This window comes from Cydia pomonella, chromosome 7 (assembly GCF_033807575.1).
Source record: "Cydia pomonella isolate Wapato2018A chromosome 7, ilCydPomo1, whole genome shotgun sequence".
NCBI classification, from domain to species: domain Eukaryota; kingdom Metazoa; phylum Arthropoda; class Insecta; order Lepidoptera; family Tortricidae; genus Cydia; species Cydia pomonella.
In genome coordinates this window covers 22,942,289-22,963,193 of record NC_084709.1, presented here as the reverse complement: position 1 = coordinate 22,963,193, position 20,905 = coordinate 22,942,289, and the positions used below count along the sequence as shown (strand labels likewise).

At 36.7% G+C, this 20,905-nt stretch overlaps 2 protein-coding genes across 3 annotated transcripts in view; one reads left to right on the top strand and one right to left on the bottom strand.

The window, feature by feature from the left end:
• Window positions 1-6,771: 6,771 nt before the first annotated feature.
• Window positions 6,772-20,905, bottom strand: part of LOC133520169 (blood vessel epicardial substance-like) — a 102,271-nt gene continuing 88,137 nt past the window's right edge. For both annotated transcript variants that reach the window (XM_061854542.1, XM_061854543.1), the window contains 3 exons: window positions 11,462-11,635; window positions 10,310-10,530; window positions 6,772-9,098 (listed from right to left, as the gene is read on the bottom strand). In XM_061854542.1, coding sequence (XP_061710526.1) covers window positions 10,331-10,530; window positions 11,462-11,635 — 374 coding nt within the window. In that variant the 3' untranslated portion in view covers window positions 6,772-9,098; window positions 10,310-10,330. The remainder of the gene's footprint in view (window positions 9,099-10,309; window positions 10,531-11,461; window positions 11,636-20,905) is intronic.
• Window positions 15,003-19,151, top strand: LOC133520166 (caspase-7-like). The gene is made up of 4 exons (XM_061854537.1): window positions 15,003-16,185; window positions 17,709-17,887; window positions 18,051-18,223; window positions 18,506-19,151. Exons 1-4 carry the CDS (start codon window positions 15,171-15,173, stop codon window positions 18,723-18,725), a joined length of 1,587 nt encoding a protein of 528 aa, XP_061710521.1. The 5' UTR covers window positions 15,003-15,170; the 3' UTR covers window positions 18,726-19,151.

Genomic DNA, 20,905 nt, shown 5'->3' with positions numbered 1-20,905 from the left:
GAGTTCTTGATTGTGGTACCCTATATTCAGAGCCCTGACAATAATATTTTATGCTTGGATAGTATTGCTATGGTTTCACTTACACTCAAAAAGGCTATAATACATACTATGGTTTATTCGAATCAGGGACTAGTTTGATTTGAAAAAATAACAGAAGGTGATGTGACTGTACAGGTACATGACACCAAATGTATTTATTGTAACATTTTCATAAAATTTGCGATGTTGCCATATAGTTTCTATATACCTACTTTATCATACCACTTCTGTCACTTTCTCAAGACAATATGGAGACGGTATTACTGCAAAGTTCTGCCGCCAGAGAGCAGCACTAGCACATATTGTAAACCATAGAGTAACTTACACATATTATGCCTTAAATAGTTTTTTGAGAAGTTTTCACTATGAAATTGATGCATCAACGCGGTTTGTTTAAAGAGGGCTACCGCGAAACGCGAAAATCTGAATTTCGTTAATCGCTCGCATTTGCAAGAGTTACAGGAAGCAGATAACGAAATTTCGATTTTCGAGTTTCACGGTAGGCCCTCAGTATGTACTAGTAGCGTCCCTTATGCAAAGTTTTGCATAATATCCCCTATTTGACACGTCATACTCTCTGGCAACCCCAAATACGCAATTGGGGTTGCTAGAGAGTATAACGTAATTTCAGACACAGGTAATTCATAACACAATCATTCGATAACATTGGATAAATGAACTAAAAATTGCTATTATAATAAATTCCTTTTAGCATCGTAACATTTACTATATCGTCTCGACTATTTTACATTAAATCAAACGGTACAGACTTCGAAGAGGTAAATAGAGTCCCCCTAAGCTAACTTTTCACTGACATAAACATAACAAAGTAAGGCAGTGTCATATTATCATTGAAATTTGACATTAATGATGACATAGCCACACTGTCATTTCAAAAGCCATGCAGAGTTAGCTTGGTCTGACTATAAGTTCAGTTTATGGTCATTTTACAGCAATCTCATTCCCCTGGCTATACCTATTCGAAAATTCCCAGGAGATTCCGCTCAGCAGTTATGGCTATAGATGGAACTTGGCACGAGTTACACAGTCACCAAAAATAAGACCCGAGTTTACAAATAGGTATGACCAGGGGAATGAGATTTTTGTAGAATGAACTTAATATAGCTAGCCACAACGAGTACACTGGAAGACTACACGATGAAAGTGCTACAACATGCAAATTGACACGACCCAAGATAGGGCTTAAATATATCACGCTTAACAATACAGTGACCAACATCGAAATCCTTAGGCCAGGCCACACCGGCTGCGTGCCCGGATGTTTGAGCCGCGCACGCACACGTTACGCAAGCGGTGTGTCTTCTCTCATAGGGATCTGTATATTACAACGCGCACGTCTTCGCACACGCACCCGGTGCGCTCGGGCCTGGTCAGTCCCCGATAAGTAACGTGAGGAACAATTTTATTGTGTTCAACTAATTCTACGGATTCCACTCACGGGTTTTTAGTCACTTGCGCGACATGTTTCGGAGAGCCTACATCTCCTTTCTCAAGCACTAACAGTGCCAGCAGCGTTCACGACGGCCGTGCTTCGCGTACTGCTCGCGACGCTGCAGTGAGTAGAATCCGTAGAATTAGTTAAATGTTAGTATGTCTCACGACAGTTTAAATTCAATAATTTCATAATTAAAAGTATTTATTTCGAGTAACATGACTATACAATTTGTAGAATACACTATAAAACTTAAAACCTAAATCTAAAAATAAATAATACTAAACTTAAAATAAAATACTAAAAAATATCCCCCTGCGGCATGGTGCCGTAGATACTGGCAGCATTTCCTCGCTGTATTGCAAGACTAATTCTTTGAGCGAGGAAGCTGCCAGCTCTGCGGTCGCCGGTGACTTCTGCTAACCTTTTTGAAAGGTTAAGGTTATAATTTCATTGCGTATTTTTTACCCGACTGCCAAAGGGAGGAGGGTAATGTTTTTCGACTGTATGTATGTATGTATGTCAGTTTCTTTGTGGCCTCCTGTAGCCTAAACGGCTTGATGTATGAGGTATCGTTAGATTCGTCTTGATCACGGGAGTGTCATAGGATGTTTTTTTTAGGACCCCCTCCCTCGTTTTTGTTAGGATCGTCAGGTATAAACTGCAAGGAACCACGATGAATCTAGTCGTCGTCGTAGAACTTTCAAATGGTACTTACATAATAATCTACAAAATTTTCGTTAAATAAAAACAACTAAAAAGTTATAAATAAAATTTAAAAAAAAATATTATAAAAAAAACAAAAACCCAACTGCACACTAAAAAGAGGAAAACAAGCCCCACAAGAATATTTTGGGGCTTATGGTAAGTATCGCAGGCGGGGACCAACAGAGGGTTACTTATAGTCATTCTGGTTGTTGGTTGTTAAGTTCACCATTTAGCAGAATGTTACTTAGATAGGTATTTTCGTTGGTGGCGGTCAAGTTGGTCCCCGCCTGCGATACTTACCATAAGCCCCACAATATTCTTGTGGGGCTTGTTTTCCTCTTTTTAGTGTGCAGTCGGGATTTTTCTTTTTTTTTAATATTTTTTTTTATTGGTAGTGTCTTACGATAAAAAGTAACATTTTTTTTTTAATTTTCATCCTGAGAAGAAACATGCAATAAAATGGTGACCCACGCTACTCTTACATTGGAATGACCGTTGGAACCATCTCTAAGTTAAAGTTCACAAGTTCTATGTTACAAGCATCTAGTCAACAAATACCAGTAAAATGGCGTCATAAGGCGAGGTATCCCCAGGCCGATTACTGTTTCTTCAGCTACTCACATTACTAGTTACACAAAAAATCTATAGGACAATATTACAAGAACCATCACCAGAGCCCGTACATTTCATGCCGTTGACAGAAAAATGACGTCACGCTGCATAGAGTATGATTCCAATTAGTATTTTCGTAATAATTAATCATTTGTCAACCTCTTTAGGTAACTGATACATATACTTGACAATCAGTATAGAAACGTCTAACTGACTTTCATTTTCTTGTCACACAAATAAATAATACATTTTTTTTTTGAAAATTTAATTTATGAAATAATACATATTTTTGGTAACAACGCAACGTAACAAGCTTTTATTCACGTAAAAAGTATTTATTATGATACCCATCAATAAGTTAGTTATCTAAACTTGTAGTAACTCCCTGTACTTTAAATTACGTCATTTTTGCGTCAACGAACGGCATGAAAAGTACGGGCCCTGACCATCACAGTAAATGCCCGGTTCTAACTTTAAGATACGTTGAATATTAGATCTAGATATGATATGGATCGGGAAGTGCTGGTGGCCTAGCGGCAAGAGCGTGCGACTTGCAATCCGAGGGTCGTGGGTTCAAACCCCGGCTCGTACCAATGAGTTTCTCGGAACTTAAGTACGAAATATCATTTGATATTTACCAGTCGCTTTTCGGTGAAGGAAAACGTGAGGAAACCGGACTAAACGCAACAAGGCCTAGTTTTACCCTCTGGGTTGGAAGATCAGATGGCAGTCGCTTTCGTAAGAACTAGTGCCTACGCCAAATCATGGGATTAGTTGTCAAGCGGACCCCAGGCTCCCATGAGTCGTGGCAATATGCCGGGACAACGCTAGGAAGAAGAAGACATGATATGGATCGGATGTATGTTAAAAGTGACATTTTTCTTTAAAGAAACGACACTTGACACTGACATATCCGATCCATAGCGTATCTAGATCTAATAATTGACGTATCTTAAAATTCGAATCGGGCTGTAAGTTCAAGACGGCTTGCATTGTGGGTACTATACGATGGTATTATATTCTCTAAATGTAAAATCAAAACGAAATACAAACTAGTTTCCAATAATTATTGAACTTAAAAAAAAAACATGATGTAAAAATATAAAAGGTAATCATGGTTTATATCCCGATTATTTTAAGTCTAGTGAAACTAACCGTGAAGTTTTACGCTATCCTATATAAATTAGAGCTTGCTTAATTTAAAATGGCGACACTTTTCGAGTATTATAAAGTTCAGTGGATTTAAGACAACATTTTGATTTAAATAAGCTCGGAATCTATGTTCTTATTGTTATTATAAGAACATTTTAAAATATAATAACAGTTTCGTAAAAATTTGAGCATTGCAACAAAAAAGAAATCCGGAAGATCTTTTATCGATTAATTCCTTCTCAATTCCTTTGGAAAAGTAGGATGTAGTCAGTACTTATGAAAGGCCCAATTTGACTCGAAAAAGCGGCGTAATCTAACGTGGATACCGACAGTCGAGGTTAGTAGAGCTTTGTCATAAACAGACATTCTAGGGGGCAAAATTTAATGTCGGTATGAAATTCCTATATAAATAAACTCAACTATCGATACTTCTCTCATATGTATAGTAGTGATTACTCCAAGTTTTGTTTCTGAAAATATAACTTTATTATTAAAAGTATTAACATGAAACAAAATAATAACTCAATTCCACTCTTCTTTATTTTCCTAATATGCTTTGAGTAAACTCTATCATCGCCCCGAAATAATACACAGTTACGAACGAATTTGGAGTGATCCCTAGTATTGGGGAAACATATCGATACAGGAACTCCTTACCTGTCAATTTTGCACCCTAGAATGTCTGGTAATATTAGGTTAAAATTGAAAAATTTTGCATTTCAACATGTTCTCACAAAATTGGATAGTTCGACTGTTGTTAGATTGTGCCAGTGCCCCTGATTTAATATAATAAACAAACTGACGTTTAATGGTAATGAGATGATCAATTTGAAGGTTCGCAGAATACAAAAACGTTAACAAGCCCTCTATTATGAATAGTGCATGTTAAGTTGTTAAATGTGTTACACCTTAAACATTTATAATTTCATGTCTAGTTGTTATTAATTTATCAAAAATTCACTAGCCTTTTATATTTTACGTTAATACACAATAAGAGCAAGGCCAATATGTTTGTAGATTTGATAAAGGCGATATTGAGAAACATAGAAAATTACACCCTTTTTACCGCAAAAAATCTATTACTTTTTCATGTTACAATAGCTGAAATTAATTTGTCGTTAATACATTTTCAGTATATAAGTCAAGCATGAAGTTTTTTGAATTTGACAAATCGTTAAATTTTTTATAGCGTCAAAATCTATAGTAACTTTTTGCTTCCAGTACCCCTAGTGTAAATAAATTCGATTTTGAAACGTGACGTACGCGTTTGCGTTTAGTCTCATTTTGTATGGGTTTTTGAACAGCGCGCCAAGCGGGACGTTTTGGAAAGTCAAAAATCTCATACAAAATGACACTTAACGCAAACGCGTACGTCACGTTTCGCTGTCGAAAATATTTACACTAGGGGTACTGAAAGACTGTTAATTGAAAATATCTGTAACTATTCTTTTAAAGAATCACCTATTAGACAAGATTCACAAGACATATAACGATATGTATGCCAAGAGACCACGCTACATTAGGTTGGTATATCCGACTGTGCAGCAGACAGTCTGCCCGATTCGAACTTTAAAACCCGTCAAAAATTTGCTAAAGATACGATATGGATCGGATATGTCAGTGTCAAAAGTGACGTTTTTGTTCGAAAAACATATCCGGTACATATCGTATCTTTAGCAAATTTTTTACGTATCTTAAAATTCGAATCGGGCCGAGTGTTACATTCACATTAACCGATGTGCCGTAAGAGAGTTTAAAAATATCGAAATTTTTACTCGGAAAATATTGGCATTTTTCTTCTCATACTTTCGAAATTTTCCATTTCCAAGATAGTTTCTTTTGTTTCCTGTGTAATTTCCGTTGAACTTTTCAAACTTTACGTATCTTATACTCGTAGGTACATCTGTATTCACATTGTACTCAACGCTACATTACGTCCGACTGCATGTCTCAGATACGTTAAAAACTACTTGCTCTTCTATTCAGACACGATACAGTAAAGAAGCGACAACATCAACTAAACATCGACGCGAACTCGGGCCATTATTGAACGTTTCAACTACTCCACTTTCCTTGAGACAATTTTACGTATTGGCTGTAAATTTTGATAATATTTCGAATTTAGTACAGGTTTTGTACTTTTACCAGAAGGAAATGCCATCAAATCGTACGGCTATTTAGTCCAGAATGTGCTTGCAATGGTAACACGATTGAAACGCCCAATATACCGGCCCATTTTAAACATCATTAGTTACGATTACGCTTGTGTGCCTTGACACCTAAACAGCACAATAGGAGGATCTAACGATGCCAAGTCTGACGTCCGCTAGAGCATAGAGTTATTCCATTCCAGACTTATTTATAAAATTAAAAACGAAAGTCAAAGTGTAAGGCCTGAGAGGACGCTCGAGTTGGGCGTGCAGCGGGGCGGGGCGTGCGGCGTGCATATGAAACAAATGCAAACGTATAGGAGCGGCCGCACTGCACGCTGATAAAATCACTTGTGAGTCCGACGCCGCGCTGCACGCTCCGCTTCGAGCGTCCTCAGGCCTTACACAAAGAATTCAAGTTCTGTTCGTCTATTCCAATAGCTGGTTTTGATAATTCTTTAGGATTTTTACACTCTTTCAGGTTGATTCAATTGCTCATACATTGGTTACACTATTTTATTTATTTATTTATTTATACAAGGAATTCCAACAGCTTTAAAAAATACATTAAACTTTTTTGATAGTAGTACAGAGCCAATTACAGGAACTCACAAATAGAAACTGTATATATAATTACAACTGTATATATAATTATAACTGTATATATAATTCGAAATATTTTCAATGAACGTTAAAAAAACACTGTTATAACTATACCGATAATTAACTATACATTTAGCTTCAGTTCACACACTGAGTTTAATTAAGGACAGCGCTTATCATTTAAAGAATTATTTTGATCGTGAGATATATTTCCGTACGTGCACAAAATAGATATTGAAATGAATTTAATTATTATTTTATTTTATGCCCTACATGGCCGTGTTTTATTTACTTTGTCATCCTTTTAGTACTATCAGTGAGATATTAAAAGCATTCTCAATAGAAAATAAGGCGAGGAACTTATTGATGTTAATGATTACGACTAGGCAATAAGAGCGTCTGCAAAAGTCTGTTTTTATGTATCATATGATCTTATCTAACTGGATTAAATGAGAATTCATTGTTAGTATCTCATGCCGTTGATAATTTTGACAAATAAGTAATGTCTCCGGTTACAAAATATTCAAAATCCTTCCTTAAATCCTCAAGGTAACTGCAGTTTTTGGTGCGCTATTCCACATTCATCTTTTTATCATCTTTTTAGGTATATTTCATATTATTATCAAGAAATGCTCTAGTTCATTACCCTGATTTATTTTATTTACTCATCATAATTTCGTTGTCAACTCTCTCCAATATAAGGTTCATAAAAAATTTGTTAGAAAATTAATAAATTTAAAGAGAATTTGGAGAACATTTTGAGTGTAAAGGGGACGTAGTTTTTTTTGTACGAAGCACGGTAGGTATAATAATATTATGTTATACATGCTCACAGCAAGAAAAAGAAGTAGCTGTAACTCTTTGGAATGAAAAAACCTCAAAAATCCTTATGCAACAGGGGGCACGAAAATATAACTCTTTGCTAAACAATCAGGTCTTAACTTTAATTACCTATTTCGAATATAAATCCTTGTATTAACTTTATAACTTTATCACGATTTAACGTCTTAATACTAATAAACAATGATTTTATTATTAATACTTTTAGAATTCCACTTGAATTATTATCGATTTCTAGAAAATTATATTATTTTACATAGTTCTTCTACAGGTGTTAACATGTTGCTCTGTTTTACGTAATTTGTTCAGGGTGCTGTTTGGGGTGGCAACGTAACTTAAATACACGTTTACGATTAGCCTATTCTAACACACACAGACGCACTCTTCTAACAAACGTAATAATATCACTAGAGAATCACTAAACCACCGAAATATAATAAGTATGGAAGAGTAACGCTACATGCTCAACACACGTTTCACAAATCTATTTAGTTTTTAATGCTGCGTTATCACGCATAACAAACCCATGTGAAAGTTATGGTATCATATATAACCTCAACTCCGAAAAATATATTTACCCGATGTTTCATTTACCAAATTTTCATTTCACCGAACGCATTTTTTTAAAGAAACCGTTAAATTGTCCAAACTTTTATAAAAAGCAACTTATAGAAGCAAATGAGTTAGGTTAGATAGGTGACCCTTTTAAACTTCCATCAATTTTCAGAAAAAACGCGTTGAGTTAAATAAAAGTTCGGCAAATTAAACATCGGGGAAACATATTTTGAAATTGAGATACGTATATATATATTCCAAATAGGTTCTAACCAATCATAGCCCCGAAAAGTTTCCTATCGATGAAGAAATTTTACAACATAGCACATTTTGTCTTAAACACGTCAAGCTTATTTCAAAGTAATTTATTTGGTGTTACTGTTCTTAACTTATTCTATTTCGATGTACTAAACACGTCACACTGGACGTCGAGCGAACGAATCAGCTTTTACACTAAAGGTACATGACAGTCGTCTGTTGCAGGAAGCTCTTTGTAATAATGGAATATGGATATTTTAAATTAATTTTCAACTATCAACATTTCAAGGCAGGGATCGCTGTTAAAACAAATGACTAGAGCAGCTTTCCAATTCTAAAATAGGGTATCTAATTGTCTATTAACATAACTGCTCATAAAATCAACTTGGCATCTACGTATAACCAAAATAACTCTAGTAATTATAGATCAGTCATTCAAACCAGCCACAAACCAGTACGCTCTCATGTTCAACTAACGTTTATCTGAATCGCAAATAATTGACGTTATATGAATATGAAACTTTACTGATGACGTGGACATATCTTCAAAAGTAAAATATAACAAATAAATGGAGATTTCTGTTTGTTCTATAACATAATATCTCACAATTACACTGTGATAGATGCCTTTAAAAGTCCGTGGTGCAAATCGTTCGCTCGTTCCTCGGTCAGGGATGCCGCGCGGGTGTGAGGGGCGAAGAATGAGGCGTCACCAGCGGCTCCAGCTCCTGAAATCAACGAGAAAGTCTTTGTTGATAAGTTTCGGTACTATCCCACCACAGTAAATAGAGACTGCTATGTCTAAACGGTCACGGCTTTCAAGTATATGACGCGTGTCCCTAAATTTTTTTGGACATAGGTATAATATATCTAACGCGTCGCTAAGTCGAAGGGCACTTAAGTGGTCTGACATTACTTACTTATATTAATATCAAATACGGTGACTCCACGTCGAGGGTAGTGCTGAACACCAAGTGTTTTCTCAGTATAACATTCGTCTTGAAACAAAAAAGCCTGGGGCGGTAATTGGAGCATGTGCCACGCATTTCGTCGTGACTAGCAAGTACAGATTGGCTCAGTTTACTAGTACTAGCCATGGTAAGAACGCTGGTGGCCTAGCGGTAAGAGCGTGCGACTTGCAATCCGGAGATCGAGGGTTCAAACCCCAGCTCGTACCAATGAGTGTTTCGAAACTTATACACCGTGGGCCAATTAAACTCGACAGATTTCAAAGGTGTATTCTTGACCGCATTTAGAGAATAAAATGTCATACAATGTTTTCTGAAATCGGTCTTGTTTTAGAGATAATGACAATTTCTGTGAAAATTTGTTTCTTTTATAACATAGTCAAAAACGCCTTTTAGCTGTGAGGCTCCCACTATGTGACTTGGTTTAGACATACCTACTGACAGATATTAAAGTTTTAAAGTAAACTCGCAATTTTCGTCTGTAAATAAAAAAAAACTTTACTTATTCGTTGTAATGATTTTTTTTCACCAAGGTGTAAAAATAAATAACGCGTCGTGTGCAGAAAACGCAAAAGGAAATTTTTTTTCGGCAAAAAAAAATTTTTTTTGGCGAATTTGGCTAAAACTCGTATAACATTTTTTGCTCCTTATGACCTCAGGAATGCGTGGTTATAATCTGTCGGGCTTAATTGGCCCACGGTGTATACAAAATATCATTTGATATTTACAAGTCGCTTTTCGGTGAAGGATATTAACATAGTGAGGAAACCGAACTAATCCCATCAAGACCTAGTTTACCCTCTGGGTTGGAAGGTCAGATGGCAGTCACTTTCGTAAAACTAGGGCCTACTCCAAATCTTGGGATTAGTTGTCAAGCAGACCCCAGGCTCCCATGAGCCGTGGCAAAAATGCCGGGACAACGCGAAGAAGAAATCTAGCCATGGTAACACATTTGATTGAGAGGCACGTACCTGCTGGGGCCGCGGCCCTTGTCACACCGTCTCGTGCGTCGCCTCGGCGAACTTGACTTCCCTGCCGCGGCGGAAGGAGGCCGCGCGCCGCGGCGGACTGCGGGGGCGCGGCGGCTGCAGGCTCGCCGACGAGGCTTGCGTGAGCAGCCGCGGCACACCGCGCCCGAACGGCGACTGCTTGAGGAACTGGCGTGCCACCATCGGCTGCCAGTATGAACTACCTGTAACCGAGACATTTTTGTGACATCAAAAAGGACGAAGCTTGTTGCGGAATTTATAAGTTGTTTTAGTGTTAATCTACAACAAGTTTGTGACGATGCCTGTGCGGATTACATTTATGTTTTGACGAAGCATGTGTGGCGGATGGCATTTGTATTTGATTATCAATAAATTAATAAATTTGAATAAAAGGACGAGACATTAATCGAGAGGTTTGTTATTTATTTAGGCTTGTTACTTAATTTGTCGAATCGGCTGGATAATTATTTTATTTTTGTTTGGAAACTTTCATGCTGCATTTACATTTGGCGAGTAAGCAGTGCAAATATTGAGACGAAAAACGATCGCTAATAATATTATTATGTAGACGCAGGAAAAACAGGGGACCTGGCCAAGATGAAAACCGTTCGCAGATAAACAAAACGTGTCTCTGTATCACTCTTCTATATTAGTGCGATACAAACAGATAGCGTTTCGTTTCATTTCTCTGCGAACAATTGTCATATAGGCTACGCCCCCTGATCTCTCATGATTTGCCATGTCATTCGCTTCACCACTCGCTCACACAAATAACTTCAGGTCACAGTGCGGGTAATATTGTTAACACGTAAGCACGACGCACCTATGAGTATAGTGATTTGGGTTTTTATGCAGATTATGCATTTTTTCTTTCAAAGCCACATTTGAAGAAGTGTAACTGCTGATGGCCATTAAATGATGCATGATGATGATTATCTTGCGCAGTAGTTCCATTTTGTTAAAACATTTTTAGATGAAAATTTCCAAGAATAACTTTCGCTTTGCACATATTTATTGCATTATCTCTGTGGTATGTACTTGTTTTGTGTAAGAGTGTTTCCTACTGCTATTACCAATTCTAAAAAGAAGGAAGGGAGTTGGGAGTTATTATCTTTCTTCAAAAGGCCGACTTACTCTTGCTGGTAGAGCGCGTACGCCATGCGAGGCTGCGCAGACGTCCGCGCGTGCCCTCATGTACAGCGTCGACGCTGGCCGAGCGCGTCAAATGCGCTGCTCCAGCGTCGCGGTCTGACTGTCCTGCGCCCAGGCCTTCGCTCACTGAGTACAGCTTGTGGGTTATGTCTTTTCCTGGAATGTGAAACGGATAGTTGATAATTTGCTAACGATTGTTGCTTCTACAGCGGCTGTATCGTATACGAAACTTGGACGTAGAATTTATTTACTTGGACAACCCTATACCTATATAGCAAACAGCTATTCTTACTTATTATCTTATTTTTCTGTCGGTGATTGATGAACAAGAAGTTAATACCTTTTTTATTTCAAACTATTGGCACGAACTTATTTGTGACAATAATTTTGGCCTGAGTTGTACACAATTTATCTTTAATATCATTATTTTTCATCAAAATTATTAACTATTACTATTTTGGACTTCACGAGCCTATAAATCCCGGTTTTTTGATAGGCTTGTGGGGATATAAATCCAACACGTAGAGGGCCTTTTGAAATGCCATGTGGAACTATTACTTTCATTGTTAGGAGGAGTAACATCCTATAGGGTGGTATATGCAACTAAAGGGTGCTTACAATATCCAGTTAATTGGAGAATTAAACATCCACATCGCTTTGTTCAAAAGACATCAATCAACAGTTAAACACAATTTAAAATAAATATAAACACGGAAAGATCAAAAAGCGTAATTCCGCAACAGTTGACCTGAAAATTTTCGTAGCATCAAAGAAGTACGCGTGTGATTCGTGTAAATCAATAACAACTCTTAATCTTTATGGAGCATCTGGCTTCCTATCGGTCCCCTACTTGTGAATGAAATGCTTTGTAAACATGAGGATTCAAATCAAGCAGTGAACTTGGATCAATAACGTCCAAATACAAAACATTCGTTCTGAGCCTTATCAGCAGGGGTCGGACAAAAAGTGCGGATGACGTAAAAATGACGTAATCTTGCACACAGGATGATGTTTGAGTTTGTATTTAAACTTCCGTGTGACATGTAGTAACTAGTAACAAAGTAGTATTAATGAAGTAACAAAATAATCGTAAATAAATCCATGGAATTAATAATACATTTATGCATTTTTTTATGAAATTACGGAAGTTTTCATTTTGTAGTTGCACCCAGGGTATGTTTGCTGCTATCATAAAATTTGTAAGGTTCATATTAAATTCACTTTGCCCTTTTTTTCTTACTTTAATATTGCTTACCTTCGTTGGTATATCTTGATTACAGCAAGAGCAGTATACGTGTTTGTCACGTACCTCCAAAAACGGAAAATTGCCACAATATTCGAGTAAAGATGACATTTTAGAGCGTTTTCTTATACATTAGTAAATATAAATTTTAGCTAAATATAGTCGTGAAGATACAATAGCTAAACAATAACGAAGTCAATTTATTGTTCATCTGATTGACAATGTGTCAGTCAAAAACGTACTTACTCATTTCAAGTGGCGATATCGTTTAATAAAGAGGTTGATAAATGATAAGTGATAATTGTTTATGAAAAGCAAAAATACTATTTGAAATCATCCTATGAGTGGTTTAACGTCATCCGCACTTTTTGTCCGACCCCTGCTTATCAGTTTATCTATCCGTAACTAGAAGTAGTTTTTTTTAACAATCGCGAAAGGACTCCGTTTGATTGCACTTTTTATGTTTACCTCAACTTTTGAATGCTCTCAACCTCGCATCCCAAATTTTGAATTAACTTTAATGTAAACTGTCATCATCCTGAACTTAAGAGTTATTCTCTTGTCGGTGGAGTATCTTCCAGCTTTCTTTATCTTGCGCCAGCTCTTTAACTTTTTGAAACGACATTAGCTCACTTTTTCTTTCACTTGATCCAAGTAATAGCGTCTGGGTTTGCCTCTAACTCGCTTGTGCCCTATCCGCTCCTTCAGGATTATTTTAAAATACCGGTTTGGAACACCGGTCCAATCGCTGCTATACTCGTTAGTTTTAAAGCTTGAAATCTAACGAAACTGAGCTACGGGGGCTTACCAAGCAAGGCAAGGCATGTAAGCATTAAGGGAAGGAATGGAAGCCTCCGTAGCACAGTTGGTGGTAGCAGCGATTGGATCGGTGTTCCAAGAGGTCGCAAGTTCGAGTCTTGCCGGAGGTGGATTTTCCCCATTTTTCCTTTAATATATACATTTGTAGTACCACTAGCAGACGTTTCTGCTTGATAAAAAAGTAGTTTATGTACCAACTAATAATTTGTAACGTGTCTAAAGAATGCGTAGAGTCCAAAAGATACCCCAAAATACGAGTAAGACCAACCAAATATAACCCAAAGATGGAGTTGCACATGCTAACAAGATTTGATTTTACGGAGAGATTTTAATAGTACATTACGATACAAGTGCGAAAAATAGGAAATTCGAAACGAGTGGCGATAAATTAAAACACGACCGAAGTTGAAGTTGTTGAGTTGAGTATAAAAGTATAAATTACCTATTCGCACATGTATCGTACAACGTTTTACAGTACATATGGCCCTTTAAATGTTCGACACAGTAACGTAATATGCTACTTCTCGCACTAGTGCTATAAAGTAGCCCCATATGTACTGTAAACTAAATTATAATACTGTTACCTAACCCTGAAAACCCTTTTAAAAGGAAACTTAAACATGACGAAAATGGGAAAGTACCCTAATATTCTTGCAAATTGCACATCTGAACCCAGACGCACACTTTAGATTATAATCTATTTCAACGGCTTTCTTTGTGGTTCGATTAACAAGTGTACGGAATGTCATAGGCATGGAAAAACGTCATAAATTTACCTTAAAATAAATAGATTGATATCATTTGTGTGGTAAAAAAGCTAAACTGGAGAATAAAAACAAATAAAGAGCATAAAACTAATCTTAATAAATAAATAGTAAACATTAATAGACTACCTACCAAAAGAATAAGATTTTTGGTTAGCAAAACAGTGCCCGACACCTCCACAGCGAGAGGGATGAACAAGTAGTTGGTACTTCTCCCTCTTTAGCGACGCCGCTTACTCAGCGGCTGCTCCTGCCGACGACACGGTGCGACCAACGATTCAATGATTCAATGATTTATTTTTATTATTTATTATTATTAATGTGCGTGGCGGCATCCCACACAAGGCACTTACTTACCCCTGGCCTCTCCCACAGCACCAGAGCCTTTTGCCTTCTGACCGACTAAGGCTCGCACACAATGGACATTGACACAAAGAACACAGCTGAGAACAGTGCCCTCCGAATAATGTCATTCAAGGTGTGGCGCCGCGGGAAATAACACTACCTATTAAATTTCCTTATAAAACCTAACAATATCTTATCATTCACGCTTTGAATGTGTAGGATTACCGATTTCATTGTAAAAATGGCCTGTTAAAAATAAGTGGCTTATCCAGTTGTTATCTTTGATACGAGCGTATCTTATCTTCAATTGTTGTTTGCATTCAATACAATGGATACGCGCGTGTGGCTCGGTTGCAACGTTTGAAAATTAGAAAGACCTTTATTGAAGTAATTTTGGTTATATATTAAGAAGTGCTACAGTAATTATTCCATCAAAATTTAAATTATCTGGGTAACGTAACTTAACCCAACGTCAAGAATTGTTGTGTTTGTAATTGTATATATGTGATAAAAATAAAATATGAGTCAAGCATTCAATGTGAACTTGGAAGCATCTCTGTTTGGATCATCTGATGAAGATTGTAGTTCCAGTTCGAAAAAAGTAAACAAAGCTTACATAAATACTTTGGACTCGTGTGTACAACCAGACAATACATTAGAAGATCTCACCCCCAACGAAGGGGTTTATGAAACTAGAAAAATCCAATCATGGCAAAGAAGAAGAAAGGGATACTATGCATCTAGAAGTTTTCAATCATGGCATGGTATGACCGATAAAGACGACGTCCCCTTTCGAGCACCAGAAATTAAGAAAGAACAAGACATAAATAAAACATATGGTTTACAATTACACTCATGTGCTGCATTAGAAAAACATGGACTATATTTCTTTGAACGCCAAAAAATATTACATGTTGCTAATCCAAAATTATCAAAAGAAACATACGAACAGGAAAAACCACTAGAAGTTAAGAAAAAACTAACCTCAGAGACTGATTCTGTTAAAGAAAAAATACCTCATGAGCTTGCTATAAAGTCGTTTGATGATCGTTTTTTTGGGAATACTCAAACAGAACCTATCGAAGACATTATACCACTTGGAACGAAAATAGGGGTTAATGAAGCTCGAAACTTATTCGCCACTAGTAAAACTGATAAAAAACAACCAGCTGAAAATCAACTTACTTCAGAGGTTGTTGACGACAACAAGAGCGCGCCTGATAATAAATTTAAAAGAAATAAGTTCAAAGACATTTTGGAAAGAACGCTGAACAAAACTTATCCTGATGCATTAGCTATACCCGAAAGTAGCAACACATCTGAATCAGATTTAGAGTTAACAACGTATGAATTAGAGAAATTTGAAAGAAACGATATGATTATTTTCAATCAGGAAAACTTTATGAGCGAACCAAAAAGGCGAGGCACAGCTTTAGATGTAACGGCATTAGAAAATACATTTAAGGAATTCCGATTTGACGTCACCACTCACAATGATCTAACAGAAAAAGATTTTTTCACGGAATTGCAAAAATGTAAGTAACGATGTTGGTTTTGAGTACAAACGTGTAGAATCATACAGGACTTTAAAGCGCAAAGGCGTTGCTAACAAAATAAAATAACAAAAATAAGGGTTTGTGGCAATCATACACCAATACAATCTTTCTACCAAGAAAATATTATTATATCCGTTAAATCAACAAACATACTTGATTGAATTTTTCTTCAATACTTTTTACAGACCCCACTATTAGAATTAAGGTTCTCCTTTAGAATCGATTTTCATATATTATAAGCCCGGGGTATGAAAATTTAAGTGGAGTAAAATCAAACGTTACAAAATAATGTGTTTTTATAATCAATTGCAAGAAGTAAACCCCAGTAGTGCGTCGGAGCTTACACAAAACAATAGTTATTTGTACAACAAGAGAGCAAAGTTTGATATTTCTTCGAGTGCTTGTTTTGAGTCCCGTGCAAGCGAAAGATCCTATAATTTAGAATCTTGAGCGTCGTAAGGGACTCAAAAGCGCACGAGATGTAAATAACTTTGATCTCGTGTAGTACACAAAAATTTTCACGTCGGTCAGCCATCAAAAAATACAACCTTGAAAAATGTAATCCAGACGGACGGATCACTAGGTATTTCCCTCATGTTTTCTGAAGGTATTCTAACAATTAACTTTAATTACCGCAATAAAACAAAACGAAAGAAATTTCAATAATATATAAATATCAAATAATATGAAAATAATGAATTAACGAACATCAATTGACAGTTCAATCGACAACTTTTTTTTTGTAAAAAAAAACTTAGTAAGATCCGGTCCGAATTGCGGATACTACTATTTGTCAACTATAGTAGAGATCGTTAAAAGTAGTTAAGTAAAATTATTTACTGCGTAATAATTGCGTAAATATGTATAAGTTCATTGTTTTGATTGTATAATAAAATACGTAAAATATGGTGTTTTTATTAAATTTTAAACTTTTATTTCATTAATTAATTATTATGAATGAAGACTCGTAGGGTGTTTTGGAACGATGCGGTCTGACTTATTTCGGGGGTCTACTATAAACCGTCAATATACTGTTGAATTACGTATGCACTTTTTTGTCTCTTTCTTTTTGCTAATGACGTGAAAGGGATAAAGACAATAGAATCCAAATATTTCGAACTTGTATTAGGCCCCGCACGTTGAAATGACATTCGAATCTAAAGGTCACTTGAATGTTATTTTGTCTCACTCGGTGAGCAAAATGCGATTTTGCTCACTGTTTTTAAGCAGCAAATTACCCTTGTTCGAGCTGCTGACGTGAAAACTATTTTTGTAATAGAGTAACTTAGAGTATCTCGACCAATTTAGTCGATCAATAGTTGTCAAATGTATTTTATTTATTTGTTTAGACGCCAAACAGTCATACGTATCAAATAATAATATAATAAAAAGACAACAAAAAGACCTGGAGGTTCATAGTTATGATTTATGTTAACTGAAATAATTAAATTTATAGCTAATGTATAAATATATCAAATATATATCTGTTTTGTGCATTTCAGTTAGCAGAAGGGACTTCAGTGCCAGCGGCTGTCTTTGCGTAGCAATCCTGACTCACGGACAAGACCACGGCTATCTGAGGGCATTTGACACACGTTACTGCGAAAGAGATGTAATCGCCTGCTTTGACGCTCGTCTCAATCCCAGCTTGGTAGCTAAACCAATCATATTCTTAATTCAGGTGAGAATATATACAGAATATATGCAGTTACTGCCAGGTCGGATAAGGTAAACATAATGAAATAACATCGCGTTAACTAGACCCGTTGTATACTGCAAACCTTCCAGAACGTCTGGTAAACGTTTACGATAACAATGATTACAATAAACATTTTATTTCGCAGGCATGTCGGGGTCGACAGCCGGCTGCGGTTGTAGAAATGCGAAACAAAGATGTATCTGAACCTATTCAGACTGTGGAAGTAGATGCTGCATTACCAATAGAGAAATATCGCAGGCCCATGGACTCGGATATAATCATGTTTCACAGCTCTTTTTTTGGAAGAGCCTCTATCAGGCGAGTTTTAACAGTAGCTAGGGCATTCAGTTTTAGTTTTTTAGTTTGAAGACTAAGTACGGCGTCCATGTTAAACAAATGCTGGCGAGCATCCTCAGAGTACGCGCCTCAAATAGGAAACTCGAGGCCATCCTAGACGCCTATAATATTTATTTATATTTATTTATAAACCACATTCGACAATTTGTCAACGACTAATAGCAATTGACAAAAAATTATATTGCGGGTATTTCCGCTTAACACTGACGACTAGCCCTGATTTAAATGTAATTTAATTTTCAGAGTGGTTGAAGAGGGCACGTGGTTCATACAAACGCTATGCGAGCAAATAAGGCTACACGCCGCCACAGACCACTTCGAGAAATTGTGCCGAAGGGTGCGAACAATCGTTGCTCACATGGAGCATGAAGGGGCAAAGCAAATGCCAGTAGTTACCACAACATTGCTCAAAAAGCTGTATCTTAAGAAGACACTTGCTAGTTCAGACTTAGATGAAATTTGACAAAACGTGCTGGTGAAAACGCTTAAACGGTGTTGAAGAAACTTCGATAGAATTCGTTCAATAAAAGCGCCTCGACCGAGTTTTCTTAGTCTTAGTGGCCCTCAACTTAGGGCCAGGGTGCACTAACAACAATTGACAGACAAATCAAACCAACGCCACTCAGCAGTGAACAATAACATTTTCCATACAATAACATCTTGCGAAAATTTTAACGGTGACAGGTTGGTACAACCGACCGACCCTTACACCTGTCGAATTAAATAAAAAGTCTCACGACCTGGTTTGTAAGCTTAATCGTTTTTTTTTTAATTCTAACTACAAATACCCAAAAAAATTAACTTTAAACATGTATTGGTTCCTAGTCCGGTTCAGACTGAAGTTAACGCACCACACGAACTAATGTGTAAGGAATTTTTTACATTACTGAAGTGCATAGTGCTAAGCTTTTCATATCGTCCACACAATTCGTAAACACTATTGTATACTCGTATATCTTATACCTTTAGACGAGCAATTCTTGTATATATATATATATATTTCTGTGATCTCGGAAACGGCTCTAACGATTTCGCTGAAATTTGGTATATGGGGGTTTTTGGGGGTATACAATCGATCTAGTTTAGTCTTATGTTTGGGAAAACGCGTGTTTTCGAGTGTTCATGCGTTTTTCTTTCGTCGCAGAATATGGTCGCTAATTTCGTATTGCCGGTCACTGTCCGTCTGGTCCAGCGGGTTAAGACGCGGACGGCTAGAAACGAGTGTTACGGGTTCGAAACTCGCCCGGTGACCTCGGTCGCCCAGGTACTAGACGTATTAAGAGGCCTTCATATGATAAGTTAAAAGTTTTGCTATTTGTACATGGATTTTTAAATGGGCCAGTAACATGAGAGAAAGTACAGTAAATATAGTTTTGTTTTACAATTTGCGTGTCTATTCATTTATCCATATAGTAGGTTAACAAATAAGGTTTTAGGTTACTTTCCGACAAGCACAAAAATGGTAACTTTTACGTTTAAAATCGGCGGTACAAAGATTTTTTTTTAATCATACCGTGGTCATATCAACTGAAAAGGGTTTTGAGAGTTCATTTCAATTATTATTTTTATACCACGTCAGTGGCAAACAAGCATACTATTGAAATATTATGTTAATGTGATATTTGTAGAATCTGGTTACGCCTATTTTAAGGGACCACAGTACTGGCAGTAGACGGAACCCTGTCAAATTTGTATTTGTGTAGCAACGGTTCTATGAATTGTTTGTTTACTTTTATGTATGTCAGTCGGTCAATAACAGTTCTCATGTAAACACTGAATAAATTTCTAGTATACACTTTCTTAGTTTAACTGTGCTATAGATCTCTGCTAAATAGGTTTCTTGTTTCTTCCCCATACATACCGCCCGCCTGATAATAAGCGGTCACCGTATACCGTTTTAACATAAAACCGTTCAATTATCATAATCATTAAGCAATAAATCTATTTATTATCATAATTAGATCTAGGTACCAACTAATATTTTTTCTGACGTGCCTGAAAAATACTTAGAGCTCTAATCGTAACTTGCGAACGAGAGTTAATTTTATATACTTACCTAGAGATTTAAAACTGAATTAATTTTGTTATTACGCTCTTATAGGTGTAAACCCGTTTAAAAGGAAACTTAAACCTTGCGCAAATGGAAAAGTACCCCAATTTACTTACAAATTGTACATCCGAACGCAGCTAAGCTAGCAGACACTAGATTTTAATCTATTTCAATGGCTTTCATTGTGGTTCGATTAAAGAGTAAGTACTGTATATGAAAACTGCCACATCATCTGTATGCAATCACGGGAAAATTTGCTCGATCACACGCGTTTGCTTTTATTTCCAAAAAATAACGTTTATGCTTAAATTCAAGCGCTGGTGGCCTAGCGGTAAGAGCGTGCGACTTGCAATCCGGAGGTCGCGGGTTCAAACCCCGGCTCGTACCAATGAGTTTTTCGGAACTTATGTACGAAATATCATTTGATATTTACCAGCCGCTTTACGGTGAAGGAAAACATCGTGAGGAAACCGGACTAATCCCAACAAGGCCTAGTTTACCCTCTGGGTTGGAAGGGCAGATGGCAGTGGCTTTCGTAAAAATTAGTGCCTACGCCAAATCTTGGGATTAGTTGTCAAGCGGACCCCAGGCTC